This window comes from Macaca mulatta, chromosome 4 (assembly GCF_049350105.2).
Source record: "Macaca mulatta isolate MMU2019108-1 chromosome 4, T2T-MMU8v2.0, whole genome shotgun sequence".
Taxonomy (NCBI): domain Eukaryota; kingdom Metazoa; phylum Chordata; class Mammalia; order Primates; family Cercopithecidae; genus Macaca; species Macaca mulatta.
This window is the reverse complement of record NC_133409.1, coordinates 139,050,690-139,075,668: the sequence shown is the minus strand read 5'-3', so window position 1 is coordinate 139,075,668 and position 24,979 is coordinate 139,050,690. Positions and strand designations below refer to the sequence as shown.

At 51.5% G+C, this 24,979-nt stretch overlaps 4 protein-coding genes across 20 annotated transcripts in view; 2 read left to right on the top strand and 2 right to left on the bottom strand.

The window, feature by feature from the left end:
- MEA1 (male-enhanced antigen 1) overlaps window positions 1-24,979 on the bottom strand; it is a 172,736-nt gene that overhangs the window by 41,563 nt on the left and 106,194 nt on the right. The window lies entirely within an intron of this gene.
- Window positions 162-6,062, bottom strand: MRPL2 (mitochondrial ribosomal protein L2). 3 transcript variants are annotated; one of them, XM_077999921.1, is made up of 7 exons: window positions 5,889-6,062; window positions 3,671-3,839; window positions 2,247-2,385; window positions 2,021-2,136; window positions 1,837-1,947; window positions 1,481-1,554; window positions 162-413 (listed from the first exon to the last, which is right to left on the bottom strand). In XM_077999921.1, exons 2-7 carry the CDS (start codon window positions 3,837-3,839, stop codon window positions 201-203), a joined length of 822 nt encoding a protein of 273 aa, XP_077856047.1. In that variant the 5' UTR covers window positions 5,889-6,062; the 3' UTR covers window positions 162-200. The 3 variants fall into 3 exon arrangements, with proteins under 3 accessions (XP_077856047.1, XP_001093038.2, XP_077856048.1); XM_001093038.5 differs by lacking the exon at window positions 5,889-6,062 and adding an exon at window positions 4,908-5,076; XM_077999922.1 differs by lacking the exons at window positions 1,481-1,554; window positions 5,889-6,062 and adding an exon at window positions 4,908-5,076.
- KLC4 (kinesin light chain 4) lies at window positions 5,266-21,704 on the top strand. 5 transcript variants are annotated; one of them, XR_013416387.1, is made up of 16 exons: window positions 5,266-5,320; window positions 6,928-7,210; window positions 8,491-8,721; window positions 11,184-11,265; window positions 12,502-12,721; window positions 13,189-13,276; window positions 16,894-16,995; window positions 17,235-17,408; window positions 17,796-17,895; window positions 18,088-18,140; window positions 18,373-18,443; window positions 18,665-18,773; window positions 19,341-19,481; window positions 19,713-19,855; window positions 20,516-20,579; window positions 21,232-21,704. XR_013416387.1 is itself a non-coding variant. In XM_028847550.2 (16 exons), the coding sequence occupies exons 2-16, from the start codon at window positions 6,953-6,955 to the stop codon at window positions 21,280-21,282; spliced, it is 1,860 nt and encodes a 619-aa protein (XP_028703383.1). In that variant the 5' UTR covers window positions 5,266-5,320; window positions 6,928-6,952; the 3' UTR covers window positions 21,283-21,704. The 5 variants fall into 5 exon arrangements, 3 of the variants coding, with proteins under 3 accessions (XP_028703383.1, XP_014991890.1, XP_077856044.1); XR_013416388.1 differs by having other exon boundaries at window positions 19,258-19,481; window positions 19,740-19,855; XM_028847550.2 differs by having other exon boundaries at window positions 19,740-19,855.
- PTK7 (protein tyrosine kinase 7 (inactive)) overlaps window positions 22,929-24,979 on the top strand; it is an 83,479-nt gene continuing 81,428 nt past the window's right edge. The window contains 1 exon segment of one of the 2 annotated variants that reach the window (NM_001261579.1): window positions 22,929-23,191. In NM_001261579.1, the coding sequence (NP_001248508.1) occupies window positions 23,113-23,191 (79 nt within the window). In that variant the 5' untranslated portion in view covers window positions 22,929-23,112. 2 annotated transcript variants of the gene reach the window in all.

Sequence of the window (24,979 nt, the reverse complement as noted above, 5' to 3'; positions counted from 1 at the left end):
CCTTGGACGTCATTTATTTCCACCCCCGGCTCCATTACCTGTAAGGGAATTGGGGTGGGGACAGACCCAGTGTCCTGTACTTTCTTTTCCTCCCACACTTTTTACTTCTTTTCCCCACGTTCAGTCTGTACCATCCCCTCCCGCAAAAAACCAGTAACAGATTACAGGAGGGGGAGGCATTTTATTAGAGTACAGGGATATCAGCTTTGGGCAGCAGCAGAAGGCAGCTTCACGTAACTCTTCATAGGGGGTAGTGGCCGAATCTTTCGGCCAGCCCAGCCTCCCTTGCGGTGCCATCGCCCACTGTTAGGCCTCTTGCCCAGCCAGCGGTTGCGACCTGCCTTGCCAATGACCCGTTTGTTATGATCAACGTTGGATACTCGGCCTACTGTTGCTATGCACGTTTCCAGCACCTGACAGAGAAAACAGATGGAGATTCTATACAATGTGGGGGAAAGCGCTTGACAGTGTTGACAGCAAAACCCTTGGGGGCTTCTTAGACTCAAGGAGAGGAGAGAGGAAAAAGGAAAAGCACAAGATGGTTGAAGCTAAGTGAAGGTCCTACAGTAGGAACTAGGTAGTTGAAAACAAAGAGCTGGGCGCAAGGACTCAGGCCGGTAATCCCAGCACTTTGGGAGGCCGGGGCTGGAGGATCACTTGAGCTCAGAAGTTCGAGACCAGCCTGGGCAACATAATGAGACCCCATCTCTACAAAAATAAAAAATATTAGCCAGGGCCAGGTGCAGTGGGTCACACCTGTAATTCCAGCACTTCGGAAGCCTAGGCAGGCAGATCGCTTGAGCTCAGGAGTTTGAGACCAGCCTGGCCAACATGGTGATACCTTGCCTCTACAAAAATACGAAAATTAGCCTGGTATAGTGGCGTGCGCCTGTAGTCCCAGCTACTTGGGGGGCTGAGGCAGAATTGCTTGAACCCAGGAGTTTGAGGCTGCAGTGAGCTGACTGTGCCACTGCACTCAAGCAATAGAGACCCTGTCTCAAAAAAAATTAGGGTCGGGCACAGTGGCTCACTCCTGTAATCTCAGCACTTTGGGAGGCCAAGGCAGGCGGATTACGAGGTAAGGAGTTCGAGACCAGCCTGGCCAACGTGGTGAAACCCCATCTCTACTAAAACACAAAAATTAGCCAGCTGTGGTGGTGCATGCCTGCAATCCCAGCTACTCAGGAGGCTGAGGCAGGAGAACTGCTTGAACCTGGGAGGTGGAGGTTGCAGTAAGCCAAGATCGTGCCACTGCACTCCAGCCTGGGCGACAGAGCAAGACTCTGTCTCGAAAAAAAAAAAATTACTTATGCTGCCAATCCGACAAAGCACACCTAAGTCATGTGGCAGAAAAGGACAGCCTTAGCTCAAGGCAGTTCCTTGCATCATAAAACACCTGGGACCTACCTACCCCAGACAGGAAAGTTATATTCCAAAAATTCCTCCTTTGCTGACCCCTCCCAGCCATACCCATACACACCTGCATCTGCCTCTTAGACGGCAGCTGGATAATGGCTGTGCCATTCACCTTCCGCAGTAGCACACCACACGTCCCTGGGGAAAGAAGCTGATCTGCCACCCTCCACAAAACGGGGGGGGTGCAGAGGAATTTACACAGGGGCCACATCCCACATGCTGCCCTTGCTTTGCTCTTTAGGAACAGATACACAAAGAAGGATGCATGCTACATTTTAGGTCAAAACACATGCATATCTTCATCCTCATGTTTCTTGTTTTTTCCTTAATTTTCTCTGCCAGTACCAGATGTGGAACCATGGGTTCAGACTCTCCTTGCCTTTCCAAACTATAGGACCCAGGCAACTCCTTTCCCCATACCTGCAGCTCGGATATATTGGGCACCCCGGCCTGGCTCACTTTCCACGTTGTTGATGAGGGTCCCCACAGGCAGAGCCCCAAGAGGATGCGCATCCCCTTCCCGAGCAGCAACTAAAAGACAGGATTTCATTAGCTCTAGAACCTTTGCTGCCTCCAGCCCACACATCTGGTAGCCATCTCTCACCTGCCATTCTGCCTATGTGGTTAGAGTTCAAGACTGTATCTCCAGCCTGCATGTTTTCTGTGGCGATGATCCAGCGTTTCCGGCTGCCCCCAGCAACCAGAGCTATGTCTGCTGACCTGATCAGGGTGAGGGACAGGTAAGCAGACCATCTAGGCAGCCCTACATCTCCTGAGAAGCTATGCAGTTATTCAGACCATTCCATCATCATCCCACATCCCAAACTTGCCTACAGGGATCATAGCGGACTTGGATAACCTTCTCCTCAAAGGGTCCTGACTTGGTCTCCTCAGGCCGGAAACGCAGAAAATCAATCATGCGATAACGTTGCTTGTGGCCCCCACCAATACCATGCACCCGGATTCGGCCTGTGGTTTAGGACAGTTGGGGGATATGATTCAGGTGAGAGTAGTTCAGTTTCCAGCACTGGGACCTGGCCCATTCTCTGCCAGAGAGCACTGCTTACAGAGAATGATCACAATTTGCACAGCACACTAGAGTAAGGAGGGTCAACACCAACATGAAGCTAAGTGAAAAAACATTACTGAAATTGTATAAAACTTCCAGATAAAATATTTTCAAATTACTGAAATCAATAAGTTTACTAGAGTCATGTAAATCATACTCAAATAATTTCAACTGTTATTTTTTGTGCATGTGACAGGGTATCACTCTGTTGCCCAGGTTGGATCCTGACCTCAAGTGATCCTCCTGCCTTGGCCTTCTAAAGTGTTGGGATTAAAGGCATGAGCAACCACACCCAGCCTGTTATAAATATACACATTTTTTGAGACGAGTCTTGCTCTGTTACCCAGGCTGGAATACAATGGCGTGATCTCGGCTCACTGCAACCTCCACCTCCTGGGTTCAAGTGATTCTCCTGCCTCAGCCTCCTGCGTAGCTGGGATTACAGGTGCCTGCCACCACACCTGGTTAATCTTTTTTTTTTTCAGTCAGAGTCTTGCTCTGCTGCCCAGGCTAGAGTGCAATGGCGCGATCCTGGCTCACTGCAGGCTCCACCTCCCAGGCTCAAGTGATTCTCATGCCTCAGCTTCCTAAGTAGCTGGGATTACAGGACTGCACCACTACACCTGGCTAATTTTTATATTTTTAGTAGAGATGGGGTTTCACCATGTTGGTCGGGCTGGTCTTGAATTCCTGGCCTCAAGTGATCTGCCTGCCTTGGACTCTCAAAGTGTTGGGATTATAGGTGTGAGCCACTGCACCTGGCCAATTTTTATAGTTTTAGTAGAGACGAGGTTTTGCCATGTTGGCCAGCCTGGTCTCAAACTTGTGATCTCAGGTGATCTGCCCACCTCAGCCTCCCTAAGTGCTGAGATTACAGGCATGAGCAACCTTACCCAGTCTGTTATAAATTTTCGAAGGGTGTGAAGGAAAATGTCATGGCACATCCTGTGTATGGCCCATTTTCTTCAATTACCCAAAATATCTTTAGAAGTACAGACCAATTACCTTTTGCTTTGTATTCTACTCTCTGGTTCCTGTGCACATACTACATGCAAAAGGAGCCAAATAAGTGCTTTTTAATTACATTCCTCTGCCTTACAAGGTACAAGTGTGTCAATATACAGATCTAGGGTCTTAACATGTTTTTCCCTTTGATTGCTTAAATCCCCTTGTCCTTGCTCCCACCTGTGTGGTCTCGGCCCCCAGACTTCCTCATCTTCACCGGTGCAATGGTGTACTTGGTACGACTCTTCCAGGACACAAAGTTGGCATTAAGGGCCACAGAAGTAAGGATTGGGCGGCAGGGGAGCAACATCAAGGCAGAGGGCTGTTGGAGGAGGGCATTGTTCATCATCTGGGGATAAAAAGACATCTCTTTCATTTGAAAGCTAGTTGAAGGCAAAGCATCAGAGAACCAAGTCGGAGGGCACTGATCAATTTTAGCTTGCAGCCCACTTCCTCCTGGATGTATCCCAAACCAGCTATCCAAAAATTCCACCCTTCACAGCTTGCCCAATAATGTTCTCCCCATGATCATCTCCTTCCAAATTTGGCCCAGAACTCTCCATCTCCAGGAATCTGTTTTTACCTAAACAATTCCCTTCTCCATAGCTGGTAACTTCCATACATCCATGTATCACCATCAGTGCCAATTCCTTTTGCCCTCTGCATTATGTTGCTGGGAATTATTCACATACGAATGGAGGGGAGGGGTCATTTCACTCTTGTTCCTTGCTGTATTCCCAGCATTTCAGAGTAGGTTGATTTGGATTTGAATTTTAAACATGCATCTGTCAAACTCTACCATAAGCAGCTTGAGAGCTCCAGAGGAGCAAGACTTACTTCTCTTTTGCGTGACTCACCAGTCACCCACCCACTAGGACCTCAGGATACCTTCCCCTGAGGCCACTGTTCTTTGTATCTTGCCCTGCATTCTCTAATATCAGCAGTAACTCATCCTTGTAGGTATCGTATCATAATGGTTAAGAGCACTGGCTCTGAAAGACAGACTGCTTAGCTCTGATAGTTGTGTGTGTGACCTTGGACTCCTTATCATTTTCCTCATCTACAAAATGGGAATAGTAACTGCCTTATAGAGTATTTGAAAGGAGTTCATTTATTTGAAACGTCTATTACCTATACCTGGCTTATCATAGGCACTCGATAAACGATAGTTATTACCGAAACCTGTATAACCGGTGATCTGTAAAGCACTTTCACCTTAAGTATCTCGTCTGAAGAATTTCGCCCTATGAGATAGCAACACTTGTGGAGGAAAAAGCTGAGGCTGAGTGTGCCTTATCCATGGTCATGGACCTGCGTGACTCCTGACCAGACTTGCAACCCCCGCCTCGCATCCCCGCAGACCCCATCTCCGGTAGCCCGAATGGAAGCAGCCTTCTTCCCGGGTAAGATGGATTACCTGGGCGGCGGGGAACAGACTCGGGGCAGGGGTGGCGACGGTCGGGGGCGCCAGGCTCAGAGAGCGCAGAGCGCGGGTCAGTGCCCACAGGGCCATCCGGCTATCCAGGGCTCAGCACGCCACCCTTACTTTTAGCCAAGCTGCTCGGCGCTCCTAGATGACGTTGACTGTCCGGCGCCGTCGCTCCGCAAAACGTAAACGGAGGCGGGCAGAAAACTGGAGCCCAAGCAGGATACACACCTCCTTTCCTACCTGAACGCGGTGAGAGCCAATCCGCGGGCAGCTCTAATGTCCCGTGACTAGGAAACAGGCCCCGCCCCCAGACCCGTCAAAACAATTGCCTCGAGCGGCAGCCATCATGGATTTAAAGGGGCAGTACCGGCAAGAGCGGCAGCCAGACCGGCAGATTGCAGGTGAGTCTTTGAGGGTACCTCTGAGGCTGAAGGTTAAGGTCTCTGCCATCTCTTATTCTCGCACTCCCAGAAAGATAAACAAACCCCCTCCAACCAATCTTACAAAACTCCAGGCTCAAAAACTCCGCCCTTCGCGATTCTTCCCCGCCCCTCGGCGTCCAGACAGACAGATAGCCGGCCTGCCCCGCCCCCTGCGCCACCAACTGATTCAGTGACCTCGGGGTCGTTAGGCCTCCAGGTCCTCGCTGGAGCCCCGGACCTCGGTCGTCCATCCACACCTCCCCCCTACCGCCCCCGCCCATCTCATTCTCCCAACCCTGGGCCCCAGGGCAGGTCGACAGCCCGAGGCACTCCTCTACTGCGTTTCCAGGCCGGGGAGACCCTCCTTGTGACCCGGCAGCCGTTCAGCAGACCTCCCATTCTTCCCTGCATCATCGGGCATTAGGGGGGCACCCTACGGTGATACCTCTCAGAGCCTGTTTGTAGGTGACCGTGACAGAGACAAAGCCATTGAAGTGACTGGGTGTGGAGTGACCAGGTGTTCCTCCCTCCCCTTTCCCAGACATGCCTCTTGCTGTAGGTCTCTGATTAAGTGTCTCTCTCATATTCCTGGGAGACAGTAGCTCCCCAGGCCGGCGATGAGGGAGGCTGGCTTGGGGAAGAAGAAGGGAATTGGGCGTCTTTAAAGACCTGTAGGCAGAGGGAGTGAGGGAGGGAGGCTGTTTGTCCTGGGTGGGGCTCTGTGCCAGGTCCTCTGGGTAGCTGTGAAGTGGTGAGAGAAGGGGTGGGAACGCTGGACTTCTGGACTTTGGGCAGGGCAGATCCTTCTGATTCTCTGGCTGCTGAACATTTCTTCCGGGCTCCGGCCTGAGTGCCACAGCCAGGGCCTCTGCTCTGTACACAGGTAAGAAGACTTCAAAGATGAGAAACAAGACCCTTCTGAGGAAGCGGGAACACAGTCTGGGTCCTGGGGGGTGGGAAGTATGGGTTGAAGGTAAGTAGGAAAAGATGTAGGACTGACCAGGTTTGGAGATGCTGGGCTTAGTTCTGCAGGTGATGCAGCCTGAAGACCTTGAGCTTTCTGGGACCCTCTAATGTGGATCCTGCAAGGAAGGCTCCTGTTTTCTTCTTTTCCCTTTCTTCCCTGATTTAACTTTGCAGAGATTCCTTCTCTTTTTTCTAGATCCTTGCATTATTTTCTGCATAATCCCACTTTAGCCGTGTGCCCTTTGAAGCTCTCCCTCAGATCCTCTGTGATCTCCATAGTGCTGTCTCTCATCCCTGGATAACTTTTCCTAACTCAGGCTCTAACTGCTTTTCTGTTCTCTTCCTAAGTCCTGAATCCTTCTGCTAGTTCTAAGCACCTTTGCTCCTACTATAGTCTTTCTTTATTTAAGTCAATTCATCTCCCTCTCACTTTGCCCACAACCTTAACTTTGAGTTTAGTGATCTGGGCTCCCTGCCTGCTGGTCACTCTCTCTCTCCAACTAAGCCACAGGGTCACTCTTACTTTTGTCCCTTCACTTGGATTCCCACCACCCTCTGAGAAAGTTCTCAGCTTCTCTGTCTCATCTTTACGCCAGCCGAACTCTGTTTTTTCTCCCTAGACCGGGCAAGGTCCCCCAGGCCAGGATGTCAGGCCTGGTGTTGGGGCAGCGGGATGAGCCTGCAGGCCACCGGCTCAGCCAAGAGGAGATCCTGGGGAGCACACGGCTGGTCAGCCAAGGGCTAGAGGCCCTGCACAGTGAACACCAGGCCGTGCTGCAAAGCCTGTCCCAGACCATTGAGTGTCTGCAGCAGGGAGGCCATGAGGAAGGGCTGGTGCATGAGAAGGCCCGGCAGCTTCGCCGTTCTATGGAAAACATTGAGCTCGGGCTGAGTGAGGCCCAGGTGAGAGGGCAAAGGTGGTGCCAAGTGGTCCAGGGTGGATGGAGGAACAGGTACCTGATTGAAGGTTTGGGGTTGCTTGGGATCACCTCACTCTAGACGTTTGCATCCATTCATTAAATATGTATTAAGTCACTACTATGTGCCAGAATGCTTTTGGTCACTGAAGAAATACATCATTGAACAAAATTGTAAAAATCTTTGCCATCTTGGAACTTACCTTCTAGCTGGGGAAGACAGACAATACCTAAATAAATAATGATTTGGTATGCCAGAATGATAATTGCTAAGGATAAAAGGACCAAAATAAAGCAGGGAAGGAAACTAGGGACTGTGGAGAGAGGGTATAATTTTAGATAGGGTGGTCAAAAAAGGTCACCCTTTTTTGAAAAGGTGACATTTTGGCAAAGATGTGAAGGTGAGGGGAATGAGTCATGCCTATTAAACAGGGGAAGGGCGTCCTAATCAGAGAGAGCAGCAAGTGCAGAGACTCTGAACGGAAGTCTGCCTGGTGAGGTCAGTGAACAGCAAGGGGCCAGTATGGCTGCAGTAGAGTGAATGAGGGGAGGGAGATGGATCAAGTGGAACTTGTAGGCCATCCCGAGGACTTTTATTTTACTTTTTTTTTTGAGATGGAGTCTTGCACTGTTGCCCAGGCTGGAATGTAGTGGCACCATCCTGGCTCACTGCAACCTCTGTCTGCCAGGTTCAAGCGATTCTCCTGCCTCAGCCTCCTGAGTAGCTGGGACTACAGGCGCGCACCACCACACCCGGCTAATTTTTGTATTTTTAGTAGAGATGGTGTTTCACCATGTTGGCCAGGCTGGTTTTGAACTCCTGACCTCATGATCTACCCGCCTTGGCCTCCCAAAATGCTGGGATTACAGGCGTGAGCCACTGTGCCTGACCCTGATTTTACTTTGAGTGAGATGGAAACTATTGGAATGTTTTTAGAAGAGGAGTGATGTGGTCTAACTTGGCATCATCTGGTTGCTGGGTTACGAATAGACAGTAGGAGAACAAGGGCAGCAACAAGGAGGCCAGTGAGGAAGTTATTGTAGTAATTTGGGTAGGAATTGATAGTGGCTTGGCCCAGGGTGACGGCAGTGGAGGTGGTGGGAAATTGGATTCAGGATGTTTTGAAGGTAGTGCCACTGCTACACCCCCACCTTCTGGCTCCTTTGTGCACCTGCCAGTCTTGCTACGTCCCAGTAGGCTCCCCTTCCACCTGTTCCTGAATACTCCCACCCAGAATCTGGAGCTCAGGGGATATGCCCATCTAGGTGATGCTGGCTCTAGCCAGCCACCTGAGCACAGTGGAGTCGGAGAAACAGAAGCTGCGGGCTCAGGTGCGGCGGCTATGCCAGGAGAACCAGTGGCTGCGGGACGAGCTGGCTGGCACCCAGCAGCGGCTACAGCGCAGTGAACAGGCTGTGGCTCAGCTGGAGGAGGAAAAGAAGCACCTGGAGTTCCTGGGGCAGCTGCGACAGTATGATGAGGATGGACACACCACGGTGAGTGTTCACAGGCGAGACTGGCTAAGGGGTGGGCAGCCAGGAGTTACCACAGACATGGGGGAAATTGCCCCATCATCCTCAGGGTCCATTAGCTCTACCCAAACTGCTCTTACCTGAAAGAATTCCTTTTTCAGCCCTGACACCAGCTCCTGGTGACAGCAAGGGGAAAAACTATATTCAGCTAATTCAGTCAACATGTAATGAGATGCCTCCTATGTACCAGGCGTTGTGCACTGCACTGGTGAGTGGGGCACACACAGTTCCTGCTCTCACAATTACAAGCTTGACAAATAGACAGACAAACACCTGGACAATTCCAATCCAGAATCCTGCGTGCTACAATTAGGGAAAGCATAGCCCAGTTGAGCATGACCCTCCTAAAATTTGCTTTCAAAATGTGTGAATTTTTTTTTTTTTTTGAGACGGAGTTTCATACTTGTTGCCTAGGCTGGAGTGCAATGGTGCAATCTTGGGTCATGGCAGCCGCTGCCTCTCAGGTGCAAGCAATTCTCCTGCTTCAGCCTCCCAAGCAGCTGGAATTGCAGGCGCCTGCCACCACACCTGGCTAATTTTTGTAGTTTTACTAGAGATGGGGTTTCACCATGTTGGCCAGGCTGGTTTTGAACTCCTGACCTCTGGTTATCTGCCCGCCTGGGCCTCCCAAAGTGCTGGGATTACAGGTGTGAACTACCATGCCTGACCCAAAATGTGTGATATTTAACCCTCATTCAACAGAGTGCAGTGATGCCATCTCAGCTCACTGCAACCTCCGCCTCTGGCGTTCAAGCAATTCTCGTGCCTTAGCCAGCCAAGCAGCTAGGATTACAGGCATCTGCCACCACACCCAGCTAATTTTTGTATTTTTAGTAGAGACGGAGAGTTTTGCCATGTTGGCCAGGCTGGTCTCATTCTCCTAGCCTCAAGTGATCTGCCTGCCTCAGCCTCCCAAAATGCTGGGATTACAGGTGTGAGTCACCGTGCCTAGCTGAGAGTGTGTTTTCTTCAGATGTATCTGTAGGGAACAAGTCTTATCCATGAGAACACATATGTGACAAAATACAAAGCAGCAAGTGCTCAGTGCTGGATGAGTGGTTCAGTCAGTGTGGGAAGAATTTCACGGAGATATGTCTCTGAGAGCTGGAATGGTCTAAGAAGAATTCATGGAGGAAGCAGGGAGCCTGGGCAACATAGTGAGACCCCGTCTCCACAAAAATTTAAAAAATTAGCCTGATGTGGTTGTGTGCACCTGTAGTGTCAGCTATTCGGGAGGCTGAGGTGGGAGGATCGCTTGAGCCCAGGAGGTAGAAGCTGCAGTGAGCTGTGATTGTACCACTGCATTCTAGCCTGGGCTGTTGCCAGACCAGAGACTCTGTCTCAAAAAACTAACAAAAAAATTGAGGAAGCAGGGTACAGGGATGGGTAGGATATAGGTTGGATTTCCCATTTCAGTGGGTTAGGATCCATCCCATTCGAGATGGATTTTGAAATTTCATGATGAGGAAGAGGAAGGAGCTTTTTAGACTGGAGTGTAGGGTGTCATGGATAAGGCTTACAGCAGGGAAAGTGAGTAGATGGATTGCACAGGACACATTGGTGAAGCTGGGTAGGAAGGTTGGTGTTTGGATGAGGCTGCAGTTCCTGATGGGGAACAGCAGATTTTCCTGGTGCAGAATAGGTTAGACGGTGAGGGAGGGTTGTGCAGTAAGTCCAGAATGAGCTGTGCAGATGATGGGCAGCAGGCTGAGCTAGACACTTTTTGGGTACATGTCAATAAGATCGGACATACTCCCTTCCCTCAGGAGAGACAGGACAGACATATAATCAACATAAACACACAGAGATCAGCATAGGGCCATAATTACAAGAGTTAAGGAGAGATTGAGGGTGGTTAGAAAGGAAACTTTTTTTAATCTTTTTTTTTCTTTTTTTTTTTTTGTTTTGAGACGGAGTTTCGCTCTTGTTGCCCAGGCTGGAGTGCAATGGTGCCATCTCAGCTCACCGCAACCTCTGCCTCCCAGGTGCAAGCGATTCTCCTGCCTCAGCCTCACGAGTAGCTAGGATTACAGACATGCGCTACCACGCCTGGCTAATTTTGTATTTTTAGTAGAGATGGGGTTTCTCCATGTTGGTCAGGATGGTCTTGAACTCCTGACCTCAGGTGATCCGCCCACCTCGGCCTCCCAAAGTGTTGGAATTACAGACGTTAGCCACCACACCCGGCCAGGAAGGAAACTTTCTGTATGAGAAGGAGGGGGAAGTTTTGTCCAAAGCATCTCTGGCTGTTACAAACCAGAGGCCTGGGCTTGGTTGGGCCAGTTGCTAGCCTTTCCGGGGCAGAGACAGGAACAACAGTCTTCTCCTATGCCCCATCTGTCTGTGATTTCATGGCTTAGAGGGGTCACTGAGGAGGCTACTAGGTAGGGATATCTTGGCCCTTAATGTTGCTTCTTCCCTTCTAGGAGGAGAAAGAAGGCGATGCCACCAAGGATTCCCTGGATGACCTCTTCCCTAATGAGGAGGAAGAGGACCCCAGCAATGGCTGTGAGTCTGCCTCGGGAATGGGATGGTGAAAAGGGGCAGCAGGAGGCTGGCCCTAGCTGTGGCCCACCCTGTACACAGGACACTCACCATCTGGAAATAGGTTATCCACTTTTTCTGGAGACAGGGCAGGGGCTGGGCTAGTACTTCGATTTCCTCAGCCTCTCCACTGAACAAACATGTATTTTTTTTTTGTTTTGTTTTTTTGTTTTTTTGAGACGGAGTCTCGCTCTGTCGCCCAGGCTGGAGTGCAGTGGCGCGATCTCGGCTCACTGCAAGCTCCGCCTCCTGGGTTCCCGCCATTCTCCTGCCTCAGCCTCCTGAGTAGCTGGGACTACAGGCGCCCGCCACCGCGCCCGGCTAATTTTTTGTATTTTTAGTAGAGACGGGGTTTCACCGTGGTCTCAATCTCCTGACCTTGTGATCCGCCCGCCTCGGCCTCCCAAAGTGCTGGGATTACAGGCGTGAGCCACCGCGCCCGGCCACAAACATGTATTAAACACTGAGTATGTGCCAGGTACTGTGCTAGGCACTAGGAGTACTGAGATGGAAATGGCATAGGTCTCACCAGTAAGGAGTTCACAGTCTAGTGGGAGAATAAACCTGAGATGGGGAGACCATGAGCCCCTCAAGGGAAAGAACCAGGTTTTTTTTTTTGTTTTTTTTTTTTTTTTTTTTTTGAGACAGTCTCAATCTGTCTCGCAGGCTAGAGTGCAGTGGGCCAATCTCGGCTCACTACAACCTCCACCTCCTGGATTCAAGTGATTCTCCTGCCTCAGCCTCCCGAGTAGCTGAAACTACAGGTGTCCACCACCACACCCGGCTAATTTTTGTATTTTTAGTAGAGACAGGGTTTCACCATATTGGCCAGGCTGGTCTCGAACTCCTGACCTCATGATCCACCTGCCTCGGCCTCCCAAAGTGCTGGGATTACAGGTGTGAGCCACTGCACCTGGCCAGAACCAGGTCTTTCTTACCTTTGTACTCCTGGGACATCCCTTGGTTCATATTTATTAAATAAATGTTTGTTGAATGAATGAATTACTGGGTGAATAACTGAGGTTGTGATGGGCACAGGTCAAGGGAGTGAATAAAAGAATAGTGCTTGAGGCAGGTCTAATATTGAGAGCCCATGTTGGGGCAGGCATAGGTATGGAACAAGACGTGCAATGGGGAACGGAAGGGCAGACAGCAAAGGAGAGAGGAAGAGTCCTTTGTTTATTTTCTGTGATGGTTTAGTGTCCCGTGGTCAAGGTACTGCAGCAGCTCAGCAGGGTGGATATGAGATCCCAGCAAGGTTGCGGACGTTGCACAACCTGGTGATCCAGTACGCAGCCCAAGGTCGCTATGAGGTGGCCGTGCCACTCTGTAAGCAGGCACTGGAGGACCTGGAGCGCACATCAGGCCGTGGCCACCCTGATGTTGCCACCATGCTCAACATCCTTGCTTTGGTGTATCGGTGAGGACTTCCCTCCTCCAGTGCCCAGATCTTCCCCTACATTCCCACCTTGGTCCTCCTTTGGCTTTCATTTTTCCTCTTTACAGGGTACCTGTCCTGCCTGTTGGGCCTCCCAGATACACCCCACTCGGGTGCTTCTTAATGTGCCAGAACTCTCACTTTTCCCATACCTAAGCATTTGCTCATTCTTTGGGATCACTGTTCCTCTAATCTCTTTTGGGGCGTGCTCTCTCCCTCTCTTCCCCCTGTCCTCTCACTTCCTATAACTTGTGGCCTCCTCTTGCGATGGCAGTGCCCTGCATTCTGGTATGTCAGTGAAGCCCCCTTACTGTCCACACCAGGCTTCCTGTCTCCTCATGGAGGTCCCCAGTCCTTAAATGTACTCAGTCCTCCCAAAGGGAAAGAGGGAAGAAGAAGGCTTGCAGGCAGAGTTCAGGGTAACTCCTGTCACTTTTGTCTTCTTCCAGGGACCAGAATAAGTATAAGGAAGCTGCCCACCTGCTGAATGATGCCCTCAGCATCCGGGAGAGCACCCTGGGCCCTGATCATCCTGCTGTCAGTATTCCTTGCCCTCCCTGCCCCACACTCCACACCCCACACCCCATACCATTGCTGTTTTGGCCTCTCTTAGCTCATCCATCTGCTGCCCTCAGTCCACTCACTAAGGGTGATGAGAAAGGAGGAGTAAGAAGTCCTTTCTTCCAGGCACTGTCCAGTGATCCTAGTGCTTAATTCTCTGAGACTCAGTGACTCCTTTTTATAACGAGTATTTTGCTTGAACTTAATTCATAGATAAGTCATAGGTAAATCCATATATGATTTCTAAAAAAGTTAATATGCTACTTTAGTAAATATAAAAGAAAAAAAGTAATTTATAAGAACAATATATACAATGTAATATAATAAGATAAAAATACAAAACAACAGTAACTGTATTGAGTACAACTTTGTTAAAAGAAATAGCAAAGTGGCCTGGGCGCAGTGGCTCACGCCTGTAATCCCAACACTTTGGGAGGCTGAGGCAGGTAGATCACAGGGTCAGGAGTTTGAGACCTGCCTGACCAACATGGTGAAACTCAGTCTCTACTAAAAGTACAAAAATTAGTCGGGTGTGGTGCCACATGCCTGTAAATCACAGCTACTTGGGTGGCTGAGGCAGGAGAATCACCCAGGAGGTGAAGGTTGCAGTGAGCTGAGATCTCGCCATTGCACTCCAGCCTGGGCAACGGGGCGAGACCCCATCTCAAAAAAAAAAAAAAAAAAAATTGCAAAGTGGTCTGATATATAATGAATGATTCTGGATTTAGAAGACCAGTAAGCCATTCCATACGAGAAGTACTAGAAAAATGAGACAGCGGCTGGGTTCAGTGGCTCATGTCATGCATGTGATCCCAGCACTTTGGGAGGCCAAGGCAGGAGATCACTTGAGGCCAAGTATGGGAGACTAACCTGGGCAACATAGCGAGGCCCTGTCTCTACAAAAATTTAAAAATTTACTGGGCACCGTGGCGTGCACCTGTAGTCCCAGCTACTTGGGAGTCTAGGGTGGAAGGATCGCTTGAGTTCAGGAGTTTGAGGTTACAGTGAGCTATGATCATGCCACTGCACTCCAGTCTGTATAGCAGAGTGAGCACCTGTCTCTTTAAAAAAACACTGAAAATATAGGTGGACACTTTATTAAAGTACAGTATTATAAGAAATCACAAGGGTTGGGCATGGTGGCTCACGCCTGTAATCCCAGCACTTTGGGAGGCCAAGACAGGCGAATCACGAGGTCAGGAGTTCAAGACCATCCTGACATTGTGAAACCCCGTGTCTACTAAAAATACAAAAATTAGCTGGGCGTGGTGGCGGGCGCTTGTAATCCCAGCTACTCGGGAGGCTGAGGCAGGAGAATCTCTTGAAACCAGAAGGTGGAGGTTGCAGTGAGGGGAGATCGAGATTGAGATCATGCCACTGCACTCCAGCCTGGGCAACAAGAGTGAAACTCTGTCTCAAAAAAAAGAAATGACAGACCAGATTTATTTGTGTGTAAGAGAAAGAGACTGGGCACAGTGGCTCGTGCCTGTAATTCCAGCACTTTGGGAGGCCAAGGCAGGTGGATCACCTGAGGTCAGGAGTTTCAGACCAGCCTGGCCAACATGGTGAAACCCCATCTCTACTAAAAATATATATATAAAATTAGCCGGGCATGGTGGCATATGCCTGTAATCCCAACTATTTGGAGGCTGAGGCAGGAGAATCATTTGAATCTGGGGGGTGGAGGTTACAGTGAGCCAAGATCACACCATTGCACTCCAGCCTGCGCAACACAGCAAGACTCCATCTCAACAAAATAAAAAGCGGCCCAGTGCTGTGGCTCACTCCTGTAATTCCGGCACTTTGGGAGACCAAGGTGGTCGGATCACCTGAGGTCAGGAGTTTGAAACCAGCCTGACCAACAAGGTGAAACCCTTTCTCTACTAATAATACAAAAATTAGCCAGGTGTGGCAGCATGCACCTGTAGTCCCAGCTACTTGGGAGGCTGAGACAGGAGAATTGCTTGAACCTAGGAGGCTGAGGTTGCAGTGAGCCAAGATCATGCCACTGCACTTCAGCCTGGGTGATGGGGCGAGACTTTCTCTCAAAATAAATAAATAAATAAATAAGTACAAATAAATAAAAGGAAAGAGAGAAACAACCTTAAGTAGGGATATCAGCCGGGCGCAGTGGCTCATGCCTATAATCCCAGCACTTTGGGAGGCCGAGTTGGGCGGATCACAGGGTCAGGAGATCGAGACCATCCTAGCTAACATGGTGAAACCCTGTCTCTACCAAAAATGCAAAAAATTAGCCAGATGTGGCGGCGTGTGCCTGTAGTCCCAACCACTCGGGAGGCTGAGGCAAGAGAATGGCGTGAACCCGGGAGGCGGAGCTTGCAGTGAGCCGAGATTGCACCACTGCACTCCAGCCTGGGCGACAGAGCAAGACTCTGTCTCCAAAAAAATAAAAAAGAAGGAAAAAAAAAAGGTAGGGATATCACACCAAAGCAAATGATAGAGTTGTCAATGTACAGAAAATGAAAAATGAAAAGTTTTTTTTGTTTTGTTTTTTGAGACAGAGTCTCATGGTATCACCCAGCCTAGAGTGCAGTGGTACAATCTCGGTTCACTGCAACCTCTGCCTCCCAGGCTCAAGTGAACCTCCTGCCTTAGCCTCCCAAGTAGCTAGGATTACAGGTGCATGCTACTGTAATTTTTGTATTTTAGTAGAGATGGGTTTTCACCATGTTGGCCAGGCTGCTCGTGAACTCCTGACCTCAAGTGATCCACCTACCTCGGCCTTCCAAAGTTCTGGGATTACAGGTGTGAGCCACCGCACCCAGCTGAAAAGTTATTTATTTTTTGTTGAGATGGAATTTCACTCTTGTTGCCAGGTTAGGGTGCAACATGGCATGATCTTGGCTTACTACAACCTCTACCTCCCGGGTTCAAGCAATTCTCCTGCCTCAGCCTCCCAAGTAGCTGAGATTACAGATATGTGCTACCACGCCTGGCTAATTTTGTATTTTTAGTAGAGAGAGGGTTTCTCCATGTTGGTCAGGCTGGTCTTGAACTCCTGACCTCAGGTGATCTGCCCTCCTCTGCCTCCCAAAGTGCTGAGATTACAGGCATGAGCCGCTGCGTCCGGCCAAAAAGTTATTTTTGAACGTGATCTGTGTGAAAATAATTCCCTATGGTATGACATATGATAGGCAGGGATGATGTATCTCAGAAATCATCCTCCTGTCTTGATATCCCATCAAATATCAATGCTTACATTTAGTGTTTGGATGTCCGGCAGGACATTCAAAAGTTGGCAGAGCTGTCTCACACATGCAGAACATCTATAGCGTTCTTGCCTCCTCAAAGGTAATCATCATGGCAACTAAAAAAAAGGAAAAAAAACAACAAAAAAAAACCACCTCCAGAAATTTCTTAAAATCCCCTAGAGGGCGATACTATCCCTTAGCCTCAGAGCCATCCTGTTGAGCGGTTTCCCCTCCCTTCAGCCCCTGGCTCCAGGGTAGTAGAGTCTTTGTCTCTTAGAGTTGTGCAGTGATTGTGGGGCCCTGCTGGGAGGTGGGGAACCTCAGATTCCCATAGGTCATTTGCAACCCAAATGTCTGATGGGGACCGGCCTGTCTTCATAGGTGGCTGCCACACTCAACAATTTGGCTGTGCTCTATGGCAAAAGGGGCAAATACAAGGAGGCAGAGCCTCTGTGCCAGCGGGCACTGGAGATTCGAGAAAAGGTACCCATGCCCTCTCTCCCTTCTTCCCTTGTTGCTGTTACCCTTCTCTACATGGCTTCTCTGGTCTAACACTCCTCTTTCACTTTTTTTTTTCTCACCCCCATCTCTGCCTTGTTCTCTCTTCCTTCATTCCCGTTCCTCTGCTTTCCACATGTGTGTGCCTACATGCAAGCAGACACGTGTGCTTGTGCACACACATGTAATCATAGCCATTTATCCACTCCTTTGTTCCCTTTCAGGTCCTGGGCACTAATCACCCAGATGTGGCAAAGCAGCTGAACAACCTGGCCCTCTTGTGCCAAAACCAGGGCAAGTATGAGGCGGTGGAACGCTACTACCAGCGAGCACTGGCCATCTACGAGGGGCAGCTGGGGCCAGACAACCCTAATGTAGCCCGGACCAAGAACAACCTGGTATGGGAGGAGGGGACAAAGTAGGTGGAATGAACGGGAAGGAGAGGCCACCTGGGTCCTAGAGTTAGGAAGCATCACAATCTGGCACACTACTCTCATCAAGTTTGTGCCCATTTCTGGGGCTGCCTTTGCGGATGAAGGATTTGCTTCGTTCTGGTTATAGAAGCTCCACAGCTTCTTGAGAGTGGGCTGGGAATACCCTTGACCCTGCACCTGGAGAAGGAGGTGTGAGAAAGATCTCTGGGGAAAGTCACAGAGACACCGAGAAGTGGAACTCCCTGAGCCTGGTGAAGACGTTGTCTGGAAAAAAAAAAGAAAAAAAGAAAAAAAAAAGACCTTGCCTCCCTCCATGTTTTGTTCCTGTATTTTTGCCTTTCTGTCTTCTAGGCTTCCTGTTACCTGAAACAGGGCAAATATGCTGAGGCTGAGACACTATACAAAGAGATCCTGACCCGTGCCCATGTGCAGGAGTTTGGGTCTGTGGATGGTGAGTGGTGAGGGCTTGGGGAAGGGGCTGTGGGAAAGAAAAGAAATGCAGACCAAAGGTCGGGGGTTAGGCCACAGTGGTTCCCAGGGGGAGCCAGACCCCTTCAGTCCAGCCTGTCAGCCTCTGGGTCCTGGCTCTCCGACACTGTCTAGCTCCGATCTCTAACCTCCCCACCCCGTGTATCACCCCCAGATGACCACAAGCCCATCTGGATGCATGCAGAGGAGCGGGAGGAAATGAGCAAAGTGAGTGGGGGGAAGGGGGGCCAGCCTGGGGAGCTCAAGGCTACCAGGGTCTCTGTCTTACTCCTTCCATTAGCCCAACTCACACTTCCCACCCCAGCACCAGCCCCAGATGCATGGTGTCCTCCCCAGCCCAGCCTGCACCCTAGCCCCATGCCACCGTGCATCCCAGCATCTCTGTATTCTTATCTTTGGCTCTCCCTGCCCTTCTCTCTGGCCTCTCTCTGTCCTGCAGAGCCGGCACCATGAGGGTGGCACACCCTATGCTGAGTATGGAGGCTGGTACAAGGCCTGCAAAGTGAGCAGGTGAGCTGCCAGTGAAAAGCCAGCTTGGCCTCTGATGCCCTCCATCCAGGCTCCCGGCCTCCCAGACCTTTTCCCTTCCTCCCGTAGACTTTCCCTGAGCTTTAGCTCTGTTCCCTCTCCTATTTTCTTATTTTTTTTTTCCTCTTGTCTTGCTTGGAAGACAAATGTTTTCTTTTCTGAACCCATTCTCTCTTCCTTCTCTGGTCTGTTTCTCACCACAGCCCCACCGTGAACACTACTCTGAGAAACCTGGGAGCTCTGTATAGGCGCCAGGGAAAGCTGGAGGCTGCTGAGACCCTGGAGGAATGTGCCCAGCGGTCCCGGAGACAGGTCAGAAGCCCAGAGGGGAAGGAGGTCCTTGAGGGAAGGGCCCTGGGGATGAGAGACTGCTGAGGTTTCTTGGGAGTCTCCTAAGAATAAGCGGAAAGGCTGATGAGGCCAGGAGGGAGAGGAAAGTGAGGCAGTGTTGTGATTGTGGTTGTTTTTAAGCGTGTTCTTACCCCCTACCTGCACTTTGTGGTCAGGACTCTAATTTCAAGATTCACTAAATGGGGATATGAAGGAGAAACCCTGCCCTTTCATAAGGAGGGGCCTGGGTGGTGTGGGTGAGAGGAGTGAGGTGGGGGAGAGCCTAAGTCAAGAATTTCTCAGATTGTGGGTCTCAATAGTAGGTTGTGAAATCAATTCAGTGTGGGCTATGGGGCTAAAAATATATACAGATCTATATATAGCAATGCATTGCAAATAGAAAAGGTGAGTATTGTTCCAGTAGGCATATACTGAGACATCACAAGGAAAAATGTTTTCCTTGCAGTGGCTGATGGTGAAAAAAATTTGAAAGCCCCATCCTGAGGAGTTAAGGAGTGGGAAGTCCCAGGTCCTTCCTTTTCCTTCCAGGGCACTGACCCTATCAGTCAGACCAAGGTGGCAGAGCTGCTTGGGGAGAGTGATGGTAGAAGGACGTCCCAGGAGGGCCCTGGGGACAGTGTGAAATTCGAGGGAGGTGAAGATGCTTCTGTGGCTGTGGAATGGTCTGGGGTAAGTCTGATCACTGCCTTTTCATCTCTCCTGCCCACTCCTGCTGGTGGTGGTGAGAGGCTCTTGGCTATGCTGTCCCAGTCTAGGTAGTGTATCCCTTCAGGGGTATCTCTGGGAGCAAGCTTTTGACCCGACTTTTATTTTCAGTCACTGGGCCTTGGGGGTGGGGGATGTGTGCAGAATAAATGCTGGGACTAGACTCAGAAACCCATCTGTGTGGGATCCCTGTAGCTTTCATAGCTCACCCCTTTCTGCCAGGATGGCAGTGGGACCCTGCAGAGGAGTGGCTCTCTGGGCAAGATCCGGGATGTGCTCCGCAGAAGCAGTGAAATCCTGGTGAGGAAGCTCCAGGGGACTGAGCCTCGGCCTTCCAGGTACACATGGAAGTCAAGATATGGTAAAGTGGCTGGGTGCTGTGGCTCAAGCCTGTAATCCCAGCACTTTGGGAGGCCGAGGCGGGTGGATCACCGGAGGTCAGGAGTTCGAGACCAGCCTGGCCAACAAGGTGAAACCTCATCTCTCCTGAAAATACAAAAATTAGCCGGGCGTGCTGGTGGGTGCCTGTAATCTCAGCTACTTGGGAGGCTGAGGCAGAACAATTGCTGGAACCTGGGAGGTGGCGGTTGCAGTGAGCTGAGATCATGCCATTGTACTCCATCCCAGGCGACAAAAGTGAAACTCTGTCTCAAAAAAAAGAAAAGAAAAAAAAAAAGATATGGTAAAGCAGGCAAGTAAAGTAAGCCCTTGCCTCCAACTCCTCTTGGCCCCTGATCTCTGGAGAGGTATCTTGGAGAGAAACAGGGAGGAAGTCAATGGGACAGCCATGGAGAGAGAGTTTGGGTAGAATGGGTGCCCCAACTTGGGGGATGAAGGTAGCTGAGATACTGGTTCCTGAGGCAGATAAGAAAAGTTGGGGGAGGGGATAGAGGGGAGGCAGTGATTTGATTTTGTGTGGCAGTGCTCAAGAGGCCCACAGCTTTAAGGCCACTCAGGAGGAAGAGAGGAGGCCTCATTTCTTCCATTTTCCATTGCAGCAGCAACATGAAGCGAGCAGCCTCCTTGAACTATCTGAACCAACCTAGTGCAGCACCCCTCCAGGTGAGAGCAGTGCTTGTGAGCATATTGGTGGGTGATGAAAAAAGAACAGCCAGTGAGCAAGCCCAGTGGAGTAAGGGAAGTGGGGAGAGGAGTCATCTGGGATAATGATGAGCCAGGGGATTGCAGTTATTAAGGAATCAGGCAGATAGCTTGTGGTGAGTGATGACCACCAACGGACAGTTTCAGGCCAGACATAGTAGCAAATAAGTTAATAAGGAGGGAAATAGGAATATTCTTTAAACTGGTACTTTGGAATTATGAATAATTTAAGAATTATTTGTAGATACTCATTTTTTCATCCTGCGGCTACCTTCATAGTAGATGAGAATGGAAAAAGAAAAGCATTAAATAATCCCCATCTGAGAAAACAGTAATGATATTTTAATGGCAAATGACTTCTTATATGAACACACTCAGAGTATATGCCAGTATTCATGTGGTTCTTCCAGAGAGCTTCTCCACCAGATTGTGGCCTTCTGGAAAACCCTAGCAGAGGCTAAACAAAGTCCCAGGTCCAGAGATAGACTGGTCCAGAGATGGATGTGATCCTAGGTCCAGAGATACACTGTGGCCATTGGATGGATGGACTCCAGGAGACAGTCTTTGGGAGGCTGAGGTCCCTGAACTGATGAGGTAGTGTTGTCTGTTTCAGGTCTCCCGGGGCCTCAGTGCCAGCTCCATGGATCTCTCTTCAAGCAGCTGACATTCAACCCAGTCCCCAGGTCTGCTGGGTCCCCCTACCCCTATAGCCCTCACAGCATTCCCCATTGCTCCTGGCTCTTCCCCACCCCTAGGTGGGACAGTGAAGGGGAGCAGTTTAACCAGAAGATTGCTGCTGCCCTTAGGGTTTCAGCTCCCTCCTCAGGAATCCCTCTTAGGAAGGACCCTCAGGACACCCTCTCCGCACCCTGTGGTCCTCTAGAGTAGCTAGCTCTGAGGCCCCCAAGGTGGGTACAAAGCAGGTATGGCCCTCAGAGATGCAGCCTGCTGCTGGCTTTTCAGTCAGAGGGTTGAGGGCTGGCCAGCCAAGCTGCCTTGCCTTGGCCGCTCTTATTCCCTCCCTCTGCTGTCTCACTTCAGGTCCATGTATTTCACTTTTCTTAAATAAAAGAATCAGGTAACCTTTCTGCGACTTGAGTCCTGATTGAAGAGGGTATGAAGCAGGGCTTGTGTTGGGGCCCTTCACAGAGGGTGAGGTGCAGTGATGGATGGGGCAGCAGGAGGAGTGTTGATTCTTGGATCTCTCTTCTCTTCCTCCCCTTGTTTGTATCATCTCCAGCAGGGCCTGTAGGAAGGCATCTGGGGGATGGGGAAGAAGGAGGCCCACAACCCAAGGAAAAGGTGCTGTGGACTGGGTTGTCAGGGACATGTGGTGGCCATGTGGCAGGACCCTGGAGTCCTGGCGCCACTTCTCCTGGCTGTGAGGCCCTCTGTGGCTGCCATTCGTTCTCCCAGCTGCTTGGGGGAAGGGAGGACTAAGCAGGCCTGGGGGGCCCTCCGGAGCCAGAGGGGAGACAAGGCACTATCCATCCCCTCTCAGCATATCTTGGAGGCCTGAGCAGCAGCTGGGGCCCATCTTCTAAAGCTTGACTCCTCCTGACCCGCCTCCTACACCCCTTGCTGCTTTCACAACAAAGAAAGAATGTGGGGGTGGTGGCGCGGGGGGTGGGGGGTGCCTGGAACAAGGGTTGTGCTGGGCCTCCCCACAGCTGGAGACTTGGCCATACCCTGACACAGCCCAGACTGCCTGGAGATGGACTTGGGATGAATTTGTCAGTTTAGCAGCCTTCAGCCTGGCTTTCAGAACCCAGCGTGTTTCTACCTTTGGGTTCAGATTGGTCTAGAGCCAAACCAGACCCCAGTCATGCACCCTTCAGCCCCTCTCCGGGCTACACAGCATCTTCAGGTTACTCTGCTGGGGGACATTAAGGACACCGTGCTGTTCTGGGTCTGCCTGTAAGATTTTGGGTTGCTGAAGAGTGGGTGGGGCCCACCTCTTCCGCTGCCCCCACTTGGAGAATTCTGGGGGAACTGTTGGCCAGAGCCTCCAGGTATGCACAGAATGGGCCATTCTCCCCAGGGTCCACGGCATCTCACAAGTCACTTAGGTTCTCCCGGATCCCTGCAGAGTCAGTGGTAGGTACAACAAATACTCCCCTACCCCTCTCAGGTCCCCTGCGCTCTCCTGAGCCTTGCTCTCTCTGTTCTCCATCCCTCTCCAGACCCCTCCCCCTACTGAGCTCCTCCCCGTCTCGGCGAGGAGGGGGCGTCGAGGGGGCGGGGCGCCGTGCGGGGGCCGGAGGGGAGGGGGCGTCGTGGGGCGGGGCTTGGCGGCGGCAGCGGCGGCGGCGCGCGAGGACTCCGAGGTACCGGGCGCGCGCGGCTCCGGCTCGGGACGCCTCGGGGTCGGGCTCCGGCTGCGGCTGCTGCTGCGGCGCCCGCGCTCCGGTGCGCTCTGTCTTCTGTGCCCGCCGCGGAGCGCAGTCTGCGCACCCGCTGTGCGCCCTCAGCTCCTTTTCCCGAGCCGGCCGCGATGGGAGCTACACGGGGATCCCTGGCCAGACCCCGCCGGTTGCCTCTGCTCAGCGTCCTGCTGCTGCCGCTGCTGGGCGGTGAGTCCCCGAGAGCTGAGGGCGCAGAGCTTGGGAAGCGCGGGAGTGCCCGTGGGCAAAAAGCTGCACCTGGGGAGGTGGGTTTGGGCGGCTGGAGCGGCCCTGGAGTGGTGGAGAGGCTCGCTGGGGGTGCAGGCTCGCGGCGGAAGGGCGCAAGGAACCCAGGGGCCGGGAGGCTGACGAAGCCTCCAGGGACTCGGTCAGGTCCCCCTCCCACCCGCGCCGCGGGGACGCATTTCCAGCCTCACTGAGTTTTTGTGGTCTGAGCCGAGAGTTTGCTCGAGAACTGCCGAGAGTTGCCGGCTCTCGGGCCCAGATGGGGAGTTTCTTGTCGGGGGAGAAAAGACCACCCGCACCCCCCGTGGGGGGTGCGAAGGGGAAAAGGGAGCCCCCCACCCCACCCGGCAGGGTCAGCCCAGGTAAGAGTGGCCGGTTTGGGGCCCGATGCCGGACAGACCTGCGGCGCGCAAAGCGCGGAGCTTTGTTACCTACGCTGACCCGACGCTCCCGGCTTCCCTCCTCCAAGTTCCTGGGCAAAGCCGGGACCCCAGATGGCCCTGCGGGTGAGGGCGGAAGAAGGGAAGAATTAGGGGCCGCCCCATGGCTTCTAGTTACTGGTCTGGAACCCTGCGCCCTCTCCGTGCCAGGGCCGAATCCGGGGATCCGAGGGTCCCAGGCTGTCGCGGTGACTAATGTGTGAAGGCCGCTGCCAAAATCGGGCATGGCCTGGCTGCAAAGGTACGGACGGGGTTTGTTCTGCTCCTTCCTGGATTTCCATCCTGGCTGTCCTCACAGAGGAAAGGAAATCTTTCTAAGGACAGAAAAGCAAAAAGAACTCATTCAGGTTTTTCTTGGGGGGCCTTAGTATTTTAACGCGGGTGTGGCCCTCATCACCAGGCAGACAGCACCGCCCTCCCCCCCAACTCCCGCAGCTTTTATTTCCTGGCTTGGTCACACCTAAGAGTCACCACTGAGGTGTCGAAGTGCCTTACAGGAAAGCATCAAGCCACCCGCCCATCCCAAACAGCCCGGACTGAAAATAAAGCCCCCCAGCCTCCAAAACACTCTTTGGTGGTCCTCGAAGCAGCTTTCTCTTGGGGAGCTCTGTCCAGAAGACCTGTCCTAGGTGATCACTTCCCACCTCCTTTGAAGGTGGCAATGGGAACAGCATGGGTAGGGAACTGCCTTTCTAATACCTTTCTGGCCTGCCAGCTGTGGAGGGGTTTTGGTGCTGGTGGAATCAACATCTTCCCTGCGCCCAGTTGTAAAACGAGAGGTAAATGTAACCCAGGAAAGAGAGTAAGCTCCAGGGATTTGGAGGAGGTGTTTGGAGTTGCCCCGTGTTTCTTGTGATGTGTTTGGTGGTTATTGCTCGTGGCAGAATCCACATCTGCTCCCAGAGGAAGTATGGAACTTTTTTGCACAGCCAGGATGGGGGCCCAGCCATCTGGGCGAGCAGCCCGAGCTCACAGGCCTCCTGGCTCTTCTGGTTGGGTTTTGGTGTGTGGGTCTGCCCAGTGAGGCTGCCTTCACTGCTGCTGTTCAGAGTTCTGGAGTCAAGGGGAGTTTCTGGTGAAGATGGGGCTCTTGCTCAACAAATGCTAAATTCCTAAATTCCTTTCATGAGAAAATGACTCTGATGTTAATTGACTTAATCTGGTGACTAGTGTTTAGTGTGTGCGTGTGGAGGGGGGGGATCCTGTTGGGGGAAGTTAGGGCAGGCTGAGTGAGGGCTTAGGGCAGGAGGTCTGTAGTCTCCTTAGGGGTGGGGGGATGTCTTGTGCTCAA